The 23,770-nt window shown below is 38.3% G+C and overlaps 1 protein-coding gene across 2 annotated transcripts in view; it reads left to right on the forward strand.

Moving 5' to 3' along the window:
• Window positions 1-15,265: 15,265 nt before the first annotated feature.
• Window positions 15,266-23,770, forward strand: part of LOC139130346 (anoctamin-7-like) — a 74,133-nt gene continuing 65,628 nt past the window's right edge. The window contains exons 1-3 of one of the 2 annotated variants that reach the window (XR_011551834.1): window positions 15,266-15,439; window positions 17,346-17,804; window positions 20,999-21,071. Coding sequence is in view for 1 of the 2 variants with exons in the window: in XM_070696112.1 (XP_070552213.1) it covers window positions 17,361-17,804; window positions 20,999-21,071 (517 nt within the window). In the remaining variant the exon portion in view is untranslated. The remainder of the gene's footprint in view (window positions 15,440-17,345; window positions 17,805-20,998; window positions 21,072-23,770) is intronic. The other variant, XM_070696112.1, reaches the window with a different exon arrangement.

Genomic DNA, 23,770 nt, shown 5'->3' on the forward strand with positions numbered 1-23,770 from the left:
GTTTTTTCCCCGCATTTAGTTTTGCACAGAGTATCATAGACATCTATCTTTCTCTATGGTTTTTGTAACGCTTTTCTTCCCTTCAGAGGGAAGTTGTGTGTCTAAAGTCTCTTCATTTTCACACTCCTTTTTTTCATCGCCAAAAAATGCACCTTGCAAGCATCGAAAGTGGTAAAAACCAATAGCAGAGCCTGTACTGAACGAATGGGCTCAGCGTGAAAACCCGGAATTAACGTAAGTTTCTCAAGTCTTTCATTCAGTCATTCTGTGTTTAAATGAAATTGTTGTCATGTCAGTTGTAAGGTATAGGAACTTAAAAGTGTCAATTCTAAAGTTTGAATACAGTATTTTGAATGAGCCGTGAATGTACTCCACTCTTTTTATGCATAAGCAGATGTCAATAACTGTTGTAAGAGAAATGTGATTGTGAAATATTAATGCATTGTGCTTTCTAATACTGAATTCTCACAGAGAAAACAGAAAAGTATCAGGAACTTGTCATGCTTTTCATATTTATGAACTGCAGATTTCATAGTGATTAGTACACTTTGCAAAACAGACATATATCTCTGATATATTAATTTACTGCGCCCGAAGAGCGCGTCGAAAAATATTAAACATCCAGATCTCTGATATACATACATATCTGATATATGAAAGTCATGCAGCTGAAGGGTATGCTGAAAAATATTGTTTGATATTTTAAAGAAATGCGCCCGAAGGGCGCGCCGAAAAATTTTAAACATACAAAGATCTCAGATATATATATATAAGCTTATGTCTGATATATTAAAGTTTTGCACTAGGACGGGGCTCTGAAAGATATGTCTTATTCTTACTTAAGTTACGCGCTAGGCGCGCCGAAAAAACATCTGAATGATGAAATTTGTGGCTGGCACAATGTATTTTTTCGCAAGTATGAGCCATGTCGAAATTTAAAACCACACTGACCCCCCCATTGGGCAATTCAAAAACATGGTGACCCCTATCACTGGCCCCCAGGCCGAAGAAACTGACCAGTCCCTAAAATGGTGCAATCTCCGACATATATCGGATATCTACCCGCGATTTGACAAAATCTAGTATCTCTTATATCGAAGTTACAGTCAGTCCTTGGAAGTCGGTTTTGACAAGACATCTCCGATATGTATCGGATATTTGCCTGTAATTCGACAGAATCTGGTATCGTTTAGTATCGAAGTTAGAGTCAGTCCTTGAAAGTCGAGTTTTACAAGACCTGTTAGGTTGTGAAATCTCTTATGTCATTTATATCGGATATTTACCTGCCATGTGACAGAATCTAGTATCGTCTAGTATCGAAGTGAGAGTCACTCCTTGGAAGTCGGGTTTGACGAGACCCGTAAGGTGGTGAAATCTCCGATATATACACAGTCACTCGTGGTCTATTCTGCTCTGGGACTATTCGCCCCATAGACGTGTGTACATAAGCGAGAAAAATCCCTTTTCTCGCTCATGTACACACGTCTATGGGGCGAATAGTCCCAGAGCTGAATAGACCACGAGTGACAGTGATATATATCAGATATTTACCCGCGATTTGTCAAAAATTAGTATCGTCTATTATCGAAGTTAGAGTCAGGCCTTGGAAGTCTGGTTCGACAAGACCTGTAGTGGTGAAATCGTCTGCTGGAGAGTTTGACATGATGCGATCTATACTTCCCCCGTGTACTTCCTTTTGCGATCTGCGCTTCTCCGACGCATTTATTATAACCGTGCATTCTTCTCCTTCACAACATTGGAAACATACTGAACACGGACATAAGCGTAACCTGTCTGTGATTCATGATCTGCAAAACGACCTTTCTCTAATGATACATAACATTTTCTCGTTTACCAGACTCCCTGCACTGCGGTTCCGTAGCCCTACCACTCCCTGGGGATAGGGGCAACGCTTTAATCACATGGCGCTCCTTAGCCCGGCGGTGGCAGTCCCCGGGTTGGTGGGTACCCATGCTTGTTACCCAAGTTTGAAAAGTACCCCCTTTCCGAGAATATTTCTGAGAAAAACACCCCCTATTTGTGGCAAATCTGGGAGAAATTAGCTGTAAAAAACCTACCCTTATTTTCGAAATCTAGGAGGTTAGTATTTTGACTTCCAGGGTTGACCCTGGAGGTTGACTTTGTATACATGTACATACATCACAAATGTTTGTCCTCACCTGTTTTTTATTTTCTTTGTGAGTGAGACTAGACCAGATATCTATCGATCTCGTAGTCGATATGCCCGCCACTGCAGTCTAAATGGCGGCATATCGACTACGGGACAGATCGAGCCGAAATCGATCTATTTAGCAGACTACCCAGCTATAAGGAGTGCCTGTGGGTTTAGTCAATTGAAAAAGTGCACAGTCGTGCGCGATGAAAATCTTGCGGGGGAAGTGAGCTTTTTTCTTGCAATTCTCCAATAAAAAACAAAAAAAAAACCAAAACAAACAACAACAAAACAACAAAAATCAAAATCCGGAGTCGGGTGCATCGATCGTGTACCTATAGAAGGATGGCTACGTAGATATTCATTTTCCTCTCCGTTTAGTCGCTTTTCGGGTTTTATCGAGTGGCTTGGGGGAGGGGGGGAAACCACCATCATGGATATAAAATCGTTGACCTACCTATCACATCACATTCTAACATCGATATCTCAACAAAAACATGTGTTCTCGGTCGATACTTTGTTTAGCAAAGTACATGTAAAGTAAGCCTTTATTGAATTCTTATCCCAGTTGAGATCTTGATCATGAAGTACAATAAAGGTTTTACAAAATCAACAGCGAAAGTGCATATATATATATATACCTACTTATACCACGAAAAAGAGGAAATTTGAAAAATATCATGACCTATAGTTGTGCGGTGCTGTCAGAATGATCAATTTGCATTGCGCCTTAAAACACGTGGTGTCATTTAGGGATTGAAATTCTGACACAATAGCATAGTGTTACGTGCAGAGAAAACGAACAAAAGGGTGAACTCAGCAGTTTCCGTTTCAACAAAATTTATTACGAAAACAAAACTAATTGCTAAGTCAGGGATAGAGTACAAGTTTTAAAAGTGTACAGACTACTTATCTCAGCTGGGACGGCGAAGCTCCAGTCTCAGAGTTGTAACAGTCAGTCGGATGAATGAACAGTCCTTTGGCTTGCAGGCTTGAAGTTGCACAAAGTCCACAGTATAAATCCAGCGTTGGCAGTGAAGGTCTTGAAAAGTCTTGAGAATGACTACTGCTGGGTTTCCAAACACATGTAGTAACATACAAGAGACACGATCCCCAAAAGTCTGACTGGAAGCTGTGCACGTCCCTTTTATACACATGTGCTTACATAAGAGCATATAAGAACAGTTTGATAACGCGATACCACTGGGTGACAGAGAGGATTTTACCTAACGGCTGTAACGGCAAACATGAAGGTGAAAGATTTCCTGCTACCGTGAACGGTGCACAATTGACTGAATACAAGGATCTCGCGTACTTCAAAATACATTGCTAGTCTACCGGATCAGGCGTGTCGGATGCATGGGGACGTGCCCGAAGTGAGATTAAAACAACTCAAGTTTAAAGTAGCGAAATATTCATTTGTGGATGTGTGGAATATCTGGATATCATACCGGCCATTCGGGCAGGTTAGTTTCAATTATTTTCTTACAATTTCCCAGTGTGACCGTTATCGTTATTGTTTCTTCCATCGTGTTTTTGAAAGGCCAGTTTAATATGACATGACAATATTTAAAACGTTCGATGCAATGTAGCTGCAAAATTGTAGCGCTATGGTGAGGCGGTCGGTGATTTTTGGTTTTTGCAACTTCGCTTACTACTACTGGTGAGCGAAGTCGCAAAAACCAAAAATCACCGACCGCCTCACCGTAGCGCTACAATTTTGCAGCTAGATGCAATGGGTCTACCCCGCCCGCTGAGTGTTGTCATTTGAATGGAGTTTAATGTGTGGGATTCCATTATTTTCCGCTCAAATGTCATTCCTTTTCGTCGGCAATATTTTTCAATTATTTATTATTTTCATTAAATTCAGGTTGCTGCAGCAACTGCCTCGGCGAACAACTATTCTAAGAATGTACTGGCCATCGTCCTGATGAAGGATTTCGCACATACAAGCGTATCTGCAATTTCCAGCAGAAAACCGTGTCTAACGCTTTCCAGCTCCCACAACCTGTGACAAAAGTTGATGTAAAAATTAAAGAGTACCATTCTCCGTGCTGCTCGTCAGATACCACTACGTTTAATAGCCTGGTACACACGTTCATCAGGCCACATTTTTATTCAAAATCAACAAGGTGATAAGTTGTCATTGAAATGTAATTTCGCAAGTTCATTAAAAGTTGCCACGTGTACAATCTGCCAAATGTTTGATTTTCTTTCGTATGTAGAGAAGTAAACCTTTACGCGTGCATTGATATGGAAAATGTAAACTTTACGTTTATATTTATATGATAATGACGTCTATTCATTAAACTGTAAGGTTTACTAATTTCCATATCAATGAACCGTAATGTTTACTTATTTGCATAGGAACAATTGGTGTTGCAATAATAAACGTACGATGAGAACAATGTGTCACATGACCATGAGTGGTATAATTGCTGTAAACGTGTTTGTCGCGATACTCTGTGTTGACTTTGTCAAAGTTAAATCCGTTGATAATCTGGTGACAGCGTCCCAGATTAGTAATGTTTGTAATTTACCCTTGCTTCCTTGCTTGCTTTGACCATAGACCTGCTCGAGGGTCTATACTTTGGCGCATTAGGCATCAAATGCATCAGATAATAGACGCAACACAGTGACAAAATTTCGCGTAAGATTATCAAATACGTGATGCGGCGAAAGAGAAAAAGAAATTGTTGCAAAATCAGTGCTAAGGGACTGGTCAGTTTCTTCGGCCGGGGGGGGGGCCGCGATGGATTATTTTTTGCCGACATCAAAAAGTGGCTGACCCCCCATTCCAAATTTTGAAAACAGGGTGACCCCCCAACCGACAACTGTAAAACAAAAGGTGGACACAAATTTTATATATATATATATATATATATATATATATATATATATATATATATATATATATATATATATATATATAATATTATATTTACATACTATTATACTTTAACAGTCATTCTGTGTTTTAAAGAAATTGTTGACATGTCAGTTGTAAGATAGGAATTTCAAAGTGTCAATCTTAAAGTTTGAATACAGTACATTTTGAATAAGTAAGCTGTGATTGTATTTCACACTTTCTATGCTTAACCAGATGTCCTGAATTGTTGTACAGAAATGGATGTCAATCATTAATATCAAAGAGGAAAAAGCAGAAAATCAAAAATTTTGATGGATGTTGAGACTTGCCAGCCATCCAATTAAATCTCCTGAGGAGCCATAGAGAGGCATTTTAGCTAAATCTGATGATGATTTTTTTCAAAGAAAAATATGCAATTATGATTCTCGTTAAAAATCAAGCATAGTAACATGGTATTTGTTTTATATCTTTCAATAAAAGCACCTTTCAGTGGATCATTTTGTGAAAGTTTTATGAAATTGACAATATTCCTAGTATGTATTCTGACATTTCCACATGTATGCAATCCTATGCAATGACTAATTTTGCATAGCCGCTGGGTAGTCTTCTACCTCTTATGCCAAGAACAATCGCTGTTTGCATCAAACCTAGACTTATTTATCTCATTGCAAAGCAAAACCAGTCATTTTATACTTTCGTTTTTGGATACTATGCAAATCCTCTCTGTATTTTTGACAATGCAATTTGTGCATATAAACATGACTACAACGTAAGTTTTCTCACTGATACACATGATACACACAAAGACAAGCACAAAAATTCAGTTAGAAGTTGCGGAGCACATAGTAATTGGCAAAGTGATATCTGTCTTTGAAGTTTAATGGTACACAATTTGCAGGTCCCCAGATATTTATGGAAAGTGAGATGTTACATTCATAATTCCAGCATACATTTTTATCAGATGATACTGAATAACTTGCAGACTCACGGTGGAAATTGGGGAAACCGAACTAGTGTTTTCTTTTCTCTCTTTTTCATTTTAGTTACCATAAAACAAAGTGACTGCCACTAAAAGCAACAATCCCGAGGAATATTTCAGAACCTTTGTTGAACAGTACACTTTATCCATAATATGAATTCACATAATGTATATGTTATATTCTTTTAGTTCCATTAACAATCAATGTTCATAAATGCAGATAACCCAGGATACGGCAAAGTTCACTTTTTGTCAGCAGTTCATTTTTTTTTCAAAGCTGACAGAGCATGCATATTTCACATTTATTTACAAACTTTAGAATAGTCCTGATGCGGATATTTTCAGTTGACAGGAAACAAAACATGTTAATTTGTTTTTAGGCCTTTTTCTGCCAGCTGTCACTGAGAAATCCTTGATCATACCACGGTCCCTCTATCACCGTGATCATACAAATCAGAACGAATGGGATACAAAGGTATTAGTATCATTACATAATGTGTGAGCCTACACACAATTCTCCTTGATTCATACTCACTGAGATCACATCTTGACTACAGCAAATTTCCTGTGTACACAGGATGCTATGGTCAATATTTCAACAGTCTGGCACCGTAGTATTGATGTACATGATCTTCTGGATGCTCATACAGAATTATTGGAAAACCAACCCTTTTTCCTCGTTGGAACAGCAAATTTGTAAATTTTTCACCAGATATTTTGGACAGCCATTCATAATTTTATAGATCTGGACTTCTTGGCAAATAGTTAATTGATGTTTTTTTCCATAGCCCCCCCTAAAAGATTGTGGTATTTTTGTCTGGCCCCCCTAATTTTTCTTGGGGAAAATGGATGGCCCCCCTGGAAATCCTCCAGGCCCCCTGGAAGTAAATTCTGAACACTCCCTTATAGTGTTGTTAAAGTTCTGGTGTATCATAGTGTTTTGCCTTTGATCAGGCTTTTTAAGAGTAGATTTCGGGTGGCCTGATGTTCTATGTAGGATTCAAATGTGTCGATTATATTTGTGTTCTTAGTTGTATGTGGAGTCCATCAAGACGTGTTTGATTTTGTCTTTTTTGTTCATTTTTTGTCGCATTATGTATTGGATTCTCATTCTCCTAAACAATGTTTTTACGTCTTGTACAACTTTATCCGCATTTTCAAGGGTTCAGAGTTGTTTACACATTATATTCTGGTGCAATTTGGTTCACGAGGATGTTAAAAACTACTAACTAAAGTACAAATGCTGAGATAGAAGTCATTCCCATCATTTTCAGGTGGCTGTACTTAGGCTGCCTTCAAATAAAATGGTAAGGGAGACTTGAGGAATCGCAATTGAAATCTTCTTTTTTTTCAGATCCCCCCTCAATACCCTAAAAAATTTTCAAGTCCCCCCCCCCAAATTACCATATAGCCGCATATTTATTAGGAATGCACGCAGAGTAAAAATAAACATGTAATGTGTCGTTCTGCAAGTTCAACAGTACCTCTTATCAGCAGGTTGTAAAGCCATATACCTAGGGCAAATTTTTAAATATGATTCATTTTTAAATGCATCAGAGGACTTTTTGAATTTCTCAGTCTAAGCCGACTTGAGTTTATCCAACTCTGGCCAGGTCAATGGCACCAGCTGAAAAGCACACAAAATGACAATCATGAGAGAGTATGAAAATTGTGTATTCCTAGCTATACATTTAACCAAATTGTGAAAACATGAGCACAGTGACCTACTGATTTTTTTTTCAAAAGTACAAGACATATACAACTTAGCTGGATGCCACTTTACAAAATTGACAATACTGGATGGTTAAAATATTCCATGAAATTAATGTTTAAATCTCAGAAAATTTGGGTGTAATTATGGCAAATTTAATAAAAAATAAACGATTCCATTAGTCACACATTTTTCCATTTAATTTGGAGTCTTTACTGTTCAAAGTTTTACTTTTGTGTTATTGTACAATGAGATGTAAAAATTTCATTCACTGCATGAACTTGAAATGAATGGTTTCATATATTGATTTTAAGTGATTTTAGAAAAACTGACTTTTCATCGTACATTTGTATAAGATCAAGTATATGGTGACCCCATCTTTTTTCTCTAATATTTGATTGTTCTCATATGCCAGAATTCAAAAATCCATGGAAACTGTTAGTCCCGTAGTCTTCTATGTGTTGCTCTCTGGCTGGATCAAGTAGATGTATGTTTCACTGTCAATTGAGTATCTTATGACCGAAATTCTTCTTAAACTACATCAGAGTCAGAGCTATATATATCACTGTTACTGCCAGTATGTAGTAGCAGGGCAGTAGTTGTATTAACTTTTTATTTTTGTTCAGTTTATACGATTGCGTTCTTGTTCTACTCCCTACAGCATGTTGAGTTGTCCAGTATTCAGCTTGCCAACACACCCTATGTATGCCGTGCATTTTGACTAAAGACATAAAATGCAACAAAACGGTTCTAGATTTTGTTTAATCATTCCTAACATTAGAACCATTGGACGACATCAAAATGTTGGGAATCAAAATATTTTCAGGTCCCCCCTATAGGCAGAGCAAAACTTCCAAGTCCCCCCTCGACTACCCCAAAAATTTTCGAATCCCCCTGAATTCCTCCAGCTCCCCCTCACCATTTATTTGAACGCGGCCTTAATTATGCGTACCCCCAACCGGAGCTCTGTGACAAAACATTGTGTTTACTTTCACTTTGACACATAGACATTTGTTAAGTTCAGGCGATTGTTATTATTTCTTCTTCCACTTAAAGGCGCCCTTCTCAATCCCAGGTTCTCGCATTAGCGAATGTGTCAACAGCCAATTAACAGTTTGTCATTCTTTTGTTTTCCATGAATCTTTCATCAAGTAACTAATATTTATAATAGATAAATCTGATAATTAAGTGGGGGCTTTAAATCATACACAGTAGATGAACGACACAGATGTAAGACATTTCCCTGATCCAAGAACTGTGAGTAGGCCCTCGGATACTCATATGTTGTGAAATCACTTGCAATAATTGTGTGTTTGAGTAATCTCACTCGTGCGCCACTGTTCACAAAGACGCATATGTATTCAATTTCGGTAACATAAACAGGCTGAGCATTTTCCTACGATAGGAGTGGGACCCCTGTCACTTGTGTGTCTGAATTCAGGGCTCGAAATTAGCCGTAGTCCCGCGTCCACAGACTACCAACTATTCCCTGGGGCTACCAAAACCACAGGCTCTCCTGAGCTGGGTAGTCTGCTAAGTAGATCGATTTTCCGATCGATCTATTGATCCCGTAGTCGATATGCCCGCCACTGCAACGTGAGTATTTAGGTTGCAGTGGCGGGCATATCGACTACGGGATCAATAGATCGATCGGAAAATCGATCTACTTTGCAGACTACCCAGCTCAGGAGCGCCTGTGACCAAAATGAATGAAATGGTAGACCACACGGACTACCAAAGCCTGGGGCATGAAATTACTTAGTGGGCGACATGATGTTGACCGCTGTGAGATAACCAACGCTCATGACATACAGTCAACCCAGCTGGACAGAGAAAGGACATGTCGACTTTGATGCGGCAAACTTTCGATAAAATATCATTATCTGAACTGATGTACTTGGAGGACAGGCTCGGGAAATGATGGCAAATGAAAATTCATTTTCATAGTTATTTAATCACAATTTATCAATCACAATTAAACACAAAATTATTCAAACTGCAAAGAAAAGCTGTCGGGCCATCCAGAAATTTCGCTTTCCGAAGTGTACGAGATCATCCCATGATATGATGGGGAAATATAGTCAAAATTGCCACGAAAGTATTAGGAACATGACTGTACCAAGTTGTCACCCTGAAATTCATAGCCAATCTATTTTAGCCATGTTATGTTTACACGTGCTGAGTGAAAAGTCGTCATTGCCAACATCAAAATTTGCATATAAGTTCTGCGTATGTGTGAATAGGTCGTCAACCTTTGAGGAGTCACCGTTGTCCACTGCTCATGCTATACCGTTCTCCTAAGGCTATGATCTGCAGGTATTGATGTCAAATGACTAGAAAATTCACTTACTGGATAGAACCATGCAAAATATATCGTTCATTGTCTAGATATACATAAAAATATCCTTCACAAAAAAACCCTCTTCATTCATTCCACAGTCTCTCGTGGGCTATTCAGCTCTGGGACTATTCGCCCCATAGACGAGTGTACATAAGCGAGAAACTTGGGTTGTTTCTTGCTTATGTACACTCGTCTATGGGGCGAATAGTCCCAGAGCTAAATAGCCCACGAGGGACTGTGTTCATACATGGGCTACCAGACCTTGTCGCTGGGCTACCAACTTCAGAAAATGGTAGCACAATGGGACTACCAGGGAAAAACGTTAATTTCGAGCCCTGGAATTCACTTGTATGTTATGCAGAGAATTTTCCTAGAATATGAGTGGGACCCCCCCGTCACCTGTGTGTCTGAAGTCACTTGTGTGTATGAGAAACTTCACTTGTATGTGTCGCTGTTTCAACGCATGCGCATTCAGTCTCAGTGATATCTGTATCTTTGAATTGTATGTGTGTCGGCTCACTTGTGTAGCGAACACAGGCGCTCCTTGGCCGGGTAGTCTTCTATTAAAGGAGATCAATTTTCGGATCGATCTATTGATCCCGTAGTCGCTATACCCGCCACTGTAACCTAATACTTAGTGAGTATTTAGGTTGCAGTGGCGGGTATAGCGACTATGGGATCAATAGATCGATCCGAAAATTGATCTCCTTAGCAGACTACCCAGCTAAGGAGCGCCTGTGGTTTGTGTAAGCATGGAGGTAGCTACCTCCAAGTTTGTGCGTCCTTTTTTGGTATGTATCATGAGCAGACCTTCCACAAATGTCTTCTGGATGTCCTGTACTGAATGTATATGTGCTCGTGTATTCTCAGAGATACCGTGTGTACGTTAACTCGTATATATATATTTATGTATGTCCGTATGTGTCTACACACAGGCCCACGGACTGTGTCTACATATAAAAACAATGAAACATGTATGTATGTGTGATGTGTACATACGAACGTACGTATGTATGTATGTACGTACGTGTTATGTACGTGTTATGTGTGTGTGTGTATCCAGACAGAGACTACGATGTGATGTGTAAGGGACGATTCAGAATTTACTTCCAGGGGGAGGGTGGAGGATTTTCTATTTTCTCAGTGATTTTTTTCCATGGCCCCCCTAGTAAATTATAGAAAAAATCTATGGCCCACCCTCATCTTTCCTGTTTTTTTCCATGCCCCCCCCCCTAATATATACATGCATGCTTATACATTAAAGACATATCCAGTCTAACAAGTTGCAGGAACTGTAGTGGACATTTAATCGATGATATAACAAATCATTTCAGGGTTATGTGACCATAAAAAGAATGATTTGCAGGGACTGCAAGTGGCACACTTTTGGAAAGGGTAGCAATAAACATATCTGGTTGTAAATTTCTGAAGAAAAGTTAATTACTAAATATTAATACTTGTTATGTCTCACTGATACATATGATGCACACAAAGACAAGCAAAGATGTCAGTTAGAAATGGTGAACAGAAAATCAGAGGAGCAGATAATTGGCAAAGTGATATATATCTTGAACACATCATTTCTGGAAAGTGAGATGTACATGTACATGCACACGTTCAGCATACATTTTCATTTGATGATGCTGAATATTTGCAGACTCACGGTGAAAGTTTTAAACATTAGGAATTAAAATTGGTGAAAGCCAACTTGTTTTTAATTTTCTCTTTTATTCTAATTTGGTTGTCATAAAAGCAAGTAGCTGCCACTGAAAGCAACAATGCTGAGGAATATTTTAGAACATTTCTTGGACAAAACACCTTATCCAAAACATGAATTCACATGTTATTCTGCTCATTCCGTTCACAATCCAATGTTCATATTAAAATGCAGACAACCCTGTGTAAGTCAAAATTCACATTTTGTCAGCAGTATTTTTCAAAATTGACAGAGCATTCATATTTCAAATTTTTTTAACAAACTTTAATTTTAAAATAGTCATGATGCGCATGTTTTCAGATGACACGAAACAATACATGTTCATTTGTTTTTTTGCCTTTTCTGCCAGCCGTGAAATCTTTGATTATACATATATCAGAATGAATGGGACACAAAAGTATTAGCATCAATACACAATGTGTAAGCCTATCCACATTTCTCCTAGCCTCATACACACTGAGATCACTTCTTGGACTACAGCAAATTTCTTGTGTACACAATATTTCAACAATCCGACACCATAGCATTGGTGCAGTGCCACATGATCTTCTGGATGCACATACAGGATTATTGGAAAATCAACCCTTTTGTAAATTTTTCACCATATATTTTTGACAGTAATACATAATATTTTTATTTTCAACATTAAAAAACTATTCGCTGAAAAGCACCTTGAAGATGAGACGGCCATAAATTTATTTTCAAAAAAGTTTATAGTAGATGTAAGCACTGTTAAAAGTTATGTAGAACATTTAAAAAATTTAGAAAGGGTAAAATTGATGAGGATGAAACATAGAAAAAAGGAGCAGAAAAGAAGAGTAGCAGTAGCAGTAGTTTACTCAAAGGATGAAGTGGGTGTATATTTGGGGTAAAAAACCTCAATTTTTGTATTAATGATAAAAATTAATTTAAGTCAAAAACTAGACAGTATTTTCTGAAATGTAATATTACACTTGAAAGGAGAGTATTCATGTAGAAAAAAACAACAATTTTATTTGGCATTATCCATCCTCATTTTAAAATTGTAGGGGTTTAAAGACTGACACTCTAATAATTGATTAAAATCATGATCAGCAAAATTAAAATGCCTCTTATTCAAAATGCCTCTTATTAAAAATGTAAGAGCTTTATTGCCAAACAAAACCAATTGATAGTTGTTGTTTTATAGCATTTAAAAAACATAATGTGAAATTTCAGAAAATTTGACCCAGCCGGAGTGGAGTTAAATTCTTTGGAAATTTTGAAATTGGGAAGCAAAAGAAGCCAAGAAATCGGGTGATTTGCATACATTTGCATAAATTAACACTTCTTTATCATGCAACTTTCAACTGCTTTACAAGCTACAAGGTAAACCCAACCTTAAAAAGACATTTGCTGTAATTTTTAGCATTTGTTCAATGTTCATCTCTGTGTATCAGCATTTGTTTGTTATTCTATCACTACATAGAACACCCAATGCTGTATTCAACAACATACCAGTGTGAACATAAATGACCATTGTTATTGTTAATAAATGAATTCTAGTGTAGACTTGATCTGAGATCTCTTTTCAACAAAAACAACCCTGACTGTTCACTGTATGGTTTGTATTGACATGCTAAATACTGGACATTTCATAACGCTTCAGGGAGAGAACAAGATACTGCAGTAGATCCATAAAACAAACCACTGTGAATATTACCGAATTTGGCAGCTAAAGGAGTTTAACTAAACATGTTGAGTTTATCTGTCACCCAGGTAGCGTCTATGGTTCTCTTTTGTAGAGATCAGAAATTCTGGGCAAATATTGAATTGATGTTTTTTTCCTTGCCCCCCCTAAAAGATTATGGTATTTTTGTCTGGCCCCCCCTAAATTTTCTTGGGAAAAATGGGTGGCCCCCCCTGAAAATCCTCCACCCCCCCTGGAAGTAAATTCTGAATCGTCCCTAATGCATAATGTTTTAAATGTGTAAACTAATTATTTTACATTCGGCGTCCCATACACTACACTCTTAACTGTGAGCACAGTCGTTTGGAGAGCTATTCAGCGCTGGGTCTATTCGCCCCATAGACGAGTGTGCAGAAGCGAGAAATACACTCAGTGTGACAGTTTTCGGACGACCTCAGTTTTCGGACATTTAGTGACATGCTGTTAGTTACACTCACTTCGCTCCGTATCGATAGCGTTTTACAGGTCATGTGACCTCATATTAAGTCAGGTGACACTGTTGTCCCGTTTCCATAGTTTTTTTGGTAGAAGCTATTGAGTTCACTACGAGCGGCGGTCACAAATTGTCGTCTGACACCGCGTCAGTGATACTGTCAACATACTGCCGTCAGGTCAAAGTAACTGAAATTTTGACTAAAGTCCTGATTTAGCATTGAATTTTGAATGTGGGGGAGAATAATGATTTTGAAAATATTCTTTACATTGTTCGCTACGATTGCATGTAGTTTTAACAAAAACTGCGCAGTTGTTTCGAGAAAAAAAGTACATTTAATGAACGTAAGAAGTGTACAAGTTTTCGGACAGACAATATTTAGCATAATCGTGTGAACGTAGTAAGTGACTTACCGCGTAAAAACTTGACAGGTAAATGATTCCATACGATGAAATATACTTGCTATTTTATTAAATAATGCCTGTGCGATTCTAATACAAACAAAATATGCAATGGAAACAATTATAAGTAATACTCGCTGAACAAACTTAGCGAAGTTAGCCACACCGTACGATACAAGGTGCCGAAAGCAACACAGAGAGACAGCCCGTGTCCGATATCTAAGCGCTAAACACGTCGAAATATAGTTGAATCGTCCATGGATTAAACATAACTAATTATCATGAAATATTCTTATATACAGTTTTCTTAACACATCGAAATTAATAATCGGTGGTTTGAAGTTTCAAATTATCAATACTTAGCTCCTAATCACATTCCAAACACGACGTCCGATTCTGGGATTGCAGTCCGATTACTACGCCATCGACATGGCGTCAAAACTTTGGCCTCTTTGACCTCGAAATACCACTCCCGTCGTGTCAACTGAGTTTGAGGATAACCACAATAAAGTTTCGAAAGGTATGGTAATAAGATTTCGTATTGCTGGTCATTTATGAAACGACTTTGGGCGAAATTCACTACCCTGTCCGAAAAATGTCACACTGAGTGTACTGCACACTCGTCTATGGGGCGAATAGTCCCAGCGCTGAATAGCTCTCCAAACGACTGTGCTGTGAGTGACGGGTTTATGCTACGTTCCGTTCTGATACGAACAGTGGCTACGTATCAGAACGTCGGGACGTAGCATAAACTCACATCATAAACTTACACTTTCACAGACTACCCAGTCCACATATTGGCTATGTATCAGAACGTCGGAACGTAGCATAAACTCCGAGCATAAACTCACAACCACTTTCACAAACTACCCAGTCAACATAATTACATCCAGGTACACGTAGCCTCACTTTGAAAACGACTTCCGGGAAAGTGGTCTGTGTTCAGTTAGCAACGAACAACATTTGATATAGCAACACCTACCAAGTGTAACACGACAACATCGACAGCACTATTCTTATATTCGACTAGTTCGTTGCTGGTTTAAGAAGAGTAGACCGTGATCCGAGTACACGGCTGTATTGTGGTCAATTTGTACAGGTTTGAAGGTACGTTTTAAGTTTGCGGAGTGCCTATCGACAGGCGCCTGTCAATAGATAAAAATGGCTATTGACACACGGGATGTTTTTCACCAAAATTCACCACATGTTAGCGAAATAAACTGCTCCTTCTTCCACGTAAATGAGGAACACATTATTTTGCCATGTAAAAATTACAAAACCAGTACTAACATGTCACAAATTTAACGTTTTGAACGCAATAGCGAAAGCCGCCATACGCGGTACCGTATCACTCGAGCGATAGCATAAGCCATGCCACGTCCCTGTAGATGTTCTGCACGTGTATTTTGGCCTATCATATTTGCACTGTACAATACAACGTTTCAGTGTTGTGCGTTTTGCAGTGTAAAAAATCTAGTTCACGTCACTACTGTCACGTCATTCATCGCGATTTTCGATGGCAGCGACACTGACATATCATGACAGCTTTTCCCACATAGATTTAGTCGTGGTGGGTATGGCCATTTGAGGCAAATAGACCATACCCATCACGTCTATTAAAATTCATGAGTGATACTTTTCTTGTTTACGCTTATACTCATATCGATTGGAAATCTGGGGAATGGCTATTACATCAGGCTGACAACCCCCACGTGCGGGAAGTGAATAAAGATTACTCTTTGTAAGACAGTTACGATTCTGAATAAAGCAAAACAAATTTGTTGCTTTCACAAATTTCCCTTCAAATACAACACTGATGTTCATCAAACAGGGAAAACTATGGAAAATAACGACATTTGAAACACAGTGAGCATGTAATGACCAAAGTATTCCACAATGCTGGACGTATGGAGGTACTACATCTGCTCCTGGCTATATGATCATAGTGAGTGACCATGGAGATAGAAGAGAACTCTGTTTTATACCTCTATGGACTAACATACCCATGGCCGAAAAAATAAAACAACGGATGATACTACTAGTATTTACTGAAAGCAATTTCTGTCATGTATCAACCGACGCGCGATGGTCAGCTATTAATAGCCCAAAGGCCTGTATGAGTCAAGAGTGCTTGGCATATGACTAACATACATGCAGGAATCCTCATTTGTGTTCGAATCAAAAGTTTTACAAGTGACTGGGTACCATATGTTGTGAGTTCAAACCCGACTGAAACCACTGTATTTGTCAAGTCTAAATGTTATAAACTTATCAAGAAAAATGTGCAGTTCTTCAAATAAATTTTGTTGACTCACAACAAAATATTTGTACTCAAAACAAATATTTCAGCTCAAGCTAGCCAAAAGTGATATACTTTGTACTCAATACATGGTGGGCTATATATTATAAGACACACTGTGCTGATTAACTCGGAGACAGTTCTCTTGATCAGGAAACATCCACAAACTTAACTTACAAATTGGCTTTGTTTGGCAGTTGACTCCAGATGGGTGACATTCTGTGAAGTAGGGCACTAATGTGCTAATGGCGTAGGTACAAATATATACCCCATCATACTAGTTAGTTGTCCTTATTTGATTGCAAAGTAACACTAACCATATATGCAACTTCATACTGGAGAAAAACTCGTTGAAACGCTTTTAAAAAACGATGTAATAAGACTGGTTTGATATAAAAATACTCGTAGAAAATCTTTCAAGGTCTTCACATTGAACACACTCTTTAAATATTGTTTCTTCTGTTCATCAATTGCCAAAACATTTGGGTTGGACTTTCCAATCTGCTCTGCACAATAGTTTATCATAAAGTGTAACTTCATCTTCAGATCTAATTTTGGCTATGATTTATTTTTGTGTGGCTAGCCATAACTCTCCACCTTGTTTTCAGAATGTTCCCATCACCTGGGTTTGCACTGTCATCTCTGATGACTTGTTTTATTATAAACATTCTGAGTTGTTATGTTTATATGTTGTGTTTGACTTGCAATTCACAGGTTCCTCAATTTAGTATGGATGAAGAGAGCTCTTTGAAAGGTTCTTTGCCATTGGCAACTATACCAAATATTGGCTACAATGGAGGAGCAAACCTGGATAAAGATGAAACAAGTTATCTCTATAAACCAAAAAAGAGGAAAAAAAAGAAGAGATCTTTGAAAGATCTCAAATCTCCTAGGAAGGAAGTTTTACATGAGATGACACCATCTTTGAAACGGATTGACTATGTTTTGGTCCATGAAAATAAGGAACAAGATGGACTAGAGGGAAAGGCACTCAAGAATCTTCAAAAAAATGAAGTACTCAGACAGAGATTGGAACATGTATTGGTTAAAGAAGAAAAGATGCAGATTGAAAAGGAGGTCATTGGAGAGCTAACCTTTGTTAAAATCCATTGTCCGTTTCCCAGGTTAAGTGAAGAGGCAGAAAAAGTTCATCTTCAAATGCCTCTCAGAGAGGTGAGTCACAAAGCCACATAAAAATTATATTTTAGGCTCTTTATGATCGCACATGAAAATATGGCAGCTATGGATTATGCATGATAGCTGCAACCATATACAAATACTACACATGCGAGTGTGTGAATACATTTTCATCTTTCCAGATATCCACCTGCACAGCAACACTGATAGACCTAACCCTTACCATTCCTTTTTCGTACATGTTGGTCAAGATTATTCTAAGGTATATTGCCTGTATTGATTTATGGACCTGATAATTTGTTGCCATGAATGATCTGGTAAGGAAGTGGTCTTTTATTCATGGCCAGGAGCACAAGGTCGCAGGAATTACCACGGACATTAAAAAACTTTCACCTCACTTTTCACCTCTGCGATAATAAGACAATGACTGACACACGCACACACTCAAACACACACACGCACATGCACACATATTCATGCAAAGATCTTACACAGAGACAGGTTAGCTGAAATCCAAGTGTGAGGACACATCCAGGCATCTTAGCAGCCTTTCCTGTGAAGCAGATTTCAATGACTTCAACAGTCGCGACGCAGCTCCGCGAGAACAATAGAATCCATTTGCCGTTCGTGGGGGGTCTGCATACATTAAATTCAAATATATGGCGGCCATTTTCGCACTCAACATGTCCTCGTTTGTCGTGGAATTTTCACCTTAAATGATTTCATTTCGTGTTCTAAATCAACACAGTTCAAAAACAGAACATTATAAATAACTACATCGGTCAAATCAATGGTTACCTCATCAAGAACCCCCCAAAATCGGCAGGCATTGGAGACAACTCGCGATCGTATCGATGCGATATAATCTATTCATCGACCGTAAAAAGCAGCAAAACGTTTGTGTCCAGAGTCGAAAATGCACTGAACCCATGACAGATTATGTTTTGACCAAATAATCCACTTCCTTACCGCATTCTTTTTCTAGGACGGCTATGCCAATTCGTCAAAACAGTTCCCGCACTCAGTTCACCTACCGATGCAGCCTAGAAGCGCCCTCAATGATCACAAGATCAAATCTTACCTACTGCTTTGGATTTGTGCCGAACAAACTCAGATGAAGGTCGCACACTATTTTTGAAATCGTGCTGCTTTATGATCTGCTTTATGATCTGAATCTAGCAATTACAAGATTTTTTCATCTTTGTGGTTCATAAAAAAGACAATATTAAGCATGGACGTGGCAACACAGCTGAACACGGCGGGTGTACCACATGTCAATCGAAATACGAGTTTTATCAGCGAAAATAACAAACATCGGGTCATCTTTTGGCGAGTAGGTGCGAAATAAGGTCCGAACCCGGTCTGGCAAGGAAAGTTTGGAATTTAGGGGCCTAAAGAGGAACAATCGCCGATATGGAAAACGGAGCGCTGGCTGCTAAATCAACTGTCACCAACATCTCCGTCCACACGCCCTGCAGCTCTATGGGTGAAACCAGTCACCGTACAGGCAGAGTTTTACTGCAAAATTTTACAAGTCTTAATGGATGTACCGGTTCCATATTCCACAATTTCGTAGCACAAGGATGATAAAAGACATCTCTGCTAATGGTTAGGTAAATCGCTGTCTAGGACGGTTTTGCCAATTTCGAAAAGAATCGGTACGTAACGAGTAGCTGGAAATCAACGTATTACATTCGTAGACATATAAAATAGGTCGATGTCGTATGTACATATATCATGCAATCGTCCACACAAAGGCAACGTCTTCCTTTAATACATACTGCCTGAATTAGACAGACAGATTAACAGATGTTCGAGAATTCCAACGATTCCTAACTCATACCACTTATATGATCGTACAGCTCAATCCGCCATGAGCAATCCTGGCAACCTGCGCAGAAAAAGTGCGCAGTTCAAATTAACCGCCAAATCGCGGAGCTGCGTCGCGACTGTCAAGGGAGGGCAGCTAGCATGCATCACAGGATGTGTGCATTGCCACAGGGTCAAAAGATGTCACCTGTCTGGAAGGTAGCGTGGCACCTTTGATAATTAGCAATTGATAAATGTCCTTCTACACAGTTAGAGCAAGATGAGCTCAATATCTATACCAAGTTTTAACAAATCTGAAGAAGTATTTCTTGACATATCAGCCTAATTATGAAAATTCATAAAATATGCAAATATGCAATTAATTGACATGACAAGATATCTTGTCTAAACAACTTTGTGTAATTGAAGACCTGTGTCTACACCAGGTGAACTGAGTGACCCTGGAATTACATACTCACCATATATATCAAAAAACATCTGTTTAACATTCTGAATAAATTACTGCACAAGTCTGCAAATCCGCTTGTTTCCACATAAGGAACATTAGCAAAATAAGAAAATATCTCACAGATGATGCAGTCAAGCTATATTGGTCCATGTGTTTGTTACATCGAGGCTTGGCTATGGGAACAGTTTACTCTATGGCATTCCAATAAATAGTGTCAGAAAACTTCCACAAGTACAAAATACTGCTGTTTGCTTCATCTCTAAAAACCAGCAAATATGATCATATAACAGGAATTTTGCAGAATCTCCATTGGCTTCCAATATCTGAGCAGATTAAATACAAGTTTAATAATACTACTTATTATATATAAAGCGATCAATGGACAGGCCCCACCATATCTCTGTGAGTTACTTCATCTATAAAAATTCAAATAACTTCTTGAAGTAAAGACCCTGTAAGTTGTCCTATGGTAAACGTGCCTTTGCAAATGCTGCACCCTTGTTATTGAATCAGCTCCACCTAGATATTAGACAATGTGATAAACTGGTGACCTTTATGACAAAACTGAAGACCCATCTTTTTAAAGTGGCTTTTGATATCTGAGTGTAGAGTTTTAAATTTTGTATACTTGTTTTTAGTCCCCGCGGACGCTGTCCGGCGGGGACTTATAGATTGGGTCACGTCCATCTACCGGCCTGAGCCAATTTTTTTCCAACTGTGAGCAAGGATAAAGAACTGTGGCATACATAGACATCTTGAGTACTTAATGTGTTTTTATGTTTCTACAGCTATACAAATAACATAATTGTGGCTCTATGTGTCAGTTTTCTGTATAATTCTCATCCTTCTGTGGTAAGTTACATGACTTGTATATAAAATACATCTTGGTTTAAGAGAATAAATATAGATGTGTTAGTGAATTTTGAATTCATACTTTTCCCACCCCTTTCAGGGAGCAATCCAAGAAAATGAACAAAGTGGATGTTTATCGAAGTGTGAGAAGTACTTTGTAACGGACAATGAACGTAAGTATAAACATTAAGAGGTATGTAAGAGTATCTCAAACCATACGCGCCGAGTCGGACTTGCAAGTCCGAGTACTCGGACTTGCGTATTATGAGCAAAACTGCTTACTCGGACTTGTATACTCCAAGTACATGGCCTACTCAGACTTGAATACGCCGAGTTATACATGTTCCTAGAAATGCATATTTTGCCATGCTGGACAAGAAATGATCTGTCAAAAAAAGGTATTTTATTACTCACAGAGTTTACGGTTAGCGCGGATCGATATGTCGAAAATCTGCTCTTTTGAAAAAAAATGTCATTTTCACGATGTCTTGTAATCTGTTGCGCAATGTATATTTGACCATGGTCCCTCCATAAGGAGCGACCATGATTTTACCCTCAGAAGAAAGCTGCTGCCATCGCTGGCAGCAAAGGTTTTTGAAAGATGACTCAGACGTAACATTTACAGTAAAACCAATAAGCTTCAGGCAAGTCAAGCCAGGTACGCAGTTTGATATCACACAATCGTTCCATTAGCAAAATCAATGCATGACATCACAGGTTAAATGAGGTCATTATTTACGACCAAGTGGACACTTGCACTCTGTTCATACCATACCGTACACGAGCGCACTGTGCTCATTTTATTTTGAAAAATTATTCGTTAAATTATTTTATCAAGACATAAATATGCCTAAAATGCTTGGGCAGGTCTATCATGGCCTCGCCACGCTAGCAAACCAAGGCCATGACGTCACAGGTTGACAGGTCATTCGATAATGGCGTCCATGTTCTAATAACACGCCGTGATACATCGCGATGATCATGAAACGTTGTTGTGCCCAATTCAAGTCATGTATCAAATCAGGATCTTATCCGGTAATGAAACAAAAAGACAAGACAAACTCATTATTTGTGTGACAGTAGCTGCACTCGACAACGACAATGACTTGAGCGTGTTGTACAAGATACACATATCAGAGATCAGACAGATCGCATTAAACTTAACAACTCTTTTCTCTGAGCGACTGGAAGCACATGTACTGTATACGCTGTTTGCAAATTTTTATCACAAGATAGAATATTTCCTGTGGTTTTCCAGCATTGTTTTTCTATAAGCAAGTGTAACTCGGCGAATTTAACTCTGAGTAGGTTATGTACACGGAGTATACAAGTCCGAGTAAGCAGTTTTACTCCGAGTATGCAAGTCTGAGGACTCGGACTTGTAAGTCCGACTCAGTTTTGGAACTCGGACTATGCTGTTGAAGGCACTCTTACATACCTCACATTAAAGGTTACATTTAAGGTGCACCGTTTCCTGTATTTTAATATTCAGCTAGTGTTTAACAGATGAGAATTATACAGTCAGTTCAATTTCTGCCCTGTGTACAGCAATCATCATGGTTTGTTTCATTGAATAAAATTTGTATTCAAGCCATGTTCCTGCAGATCAACAAGAGTTGCTGCACAGCCTGGTTGTGCTCTTTAAATATTGTGTATACACACACTTACTTTTGCTTGCACATGAAACCAAATGCAGGGTTTGAAAATTACGCTGGTCCGAGGTCTGGGACCAGTGATTTTTACCTCCCATTTGCCATACATATATGGCAATTGGGAGGTTATATGGTTGAAAAAAGTCTGTATGTGAGATGTCTGTCTGTATGTATGTATGTATGTATGTATGTATGTATGTATGGATGTCTGTCCGTCCAACGCAAAAACTCAAAAACCGCTGCACGTATTGAGCTGATTTTGGTGTAGTGATGCCATATATGATGTAGATGTGCCGTTGTTAAAATGAACTTTTTAGTCCCATAGATATGCTAATGAGGTAGAAAAAAAAGCGAAAATGGTCAAAAATCAATAACTCAAGAACTACTCATCTGATCATTGTCATATTTGGGTTTTAGGTACCTTGGGTCCAACTCATTTAAACATATAGATTTGATGTCAATATTTGATGCTTTCTATTTTTAATGAATTTTTTTTCTTTTTTTGCCATTTTAGTAAAAAATCTTTTCCTCTTAAACCAATGGTTGGATTGCTTTGAAATTTGGCATGCAGGTACCTTGTGAAAACTCAAAATAGAATTCATCAAAATTATAAAACAATTTGCAAATTTGTATTTTTGGGCAATTTTGCCATTTTTGTTTAAAAAAATCTTCTTTGAAACTGTGTATGCCATTACTTTCTAATTGGGTGTGCAGGTTCCTAGGAGTGACCTGAAGATGACTCTCTGAACTCAAGCTGAAATTTGCAAATTTTGTGGTACTTTTTGTCATGCTTTCAAATTTGGTACATAGGTGAAATGTAGCAGGTCATTCATTCAAAGTCAAGTACTGCCTGTGTGAATGAGCAGATTATGATTGTGCTGTTCCAGGCTGAGGTGCTATTTATAGGAATGATGCAATGTTAGACGGTAATTGATGTTTACTGAATTTGACTACATTGTAAGTAACTCTTGTACTGTATAAATCCTATCAATTTACCCAGAAAAAATAATTAATATGATTTTAAATAATTGAATTAGTGAGGATATCAACAAAGCCAAAATAATTTTAGTGTAGAATTATTAGAAAGTTCAACTTTTTTGACAGATCATGGTGAAATGCTTACCATCTTGGAGGATTAAAACATGTAAAGGCAACTTTCCTGAATCCCAACTTTGACATATTCTGAACCGTCATATATTGTGCTCTGTATGTTATCTAAA

This window comes from Ptychodera flava, chromosome 4 (genome assembly GCF_041260155.1).
Source record: "Ptychodera flava strain L36383 chromosome 4, AS_Pfla_20210202, whole genome shotgun sequence".
Lineage (NCBI taxonomy): Eukaryota > Metazoa > Hemichordata > Enteropneusta > Ptychoderidae > Ptychodera > Ptychodera flava.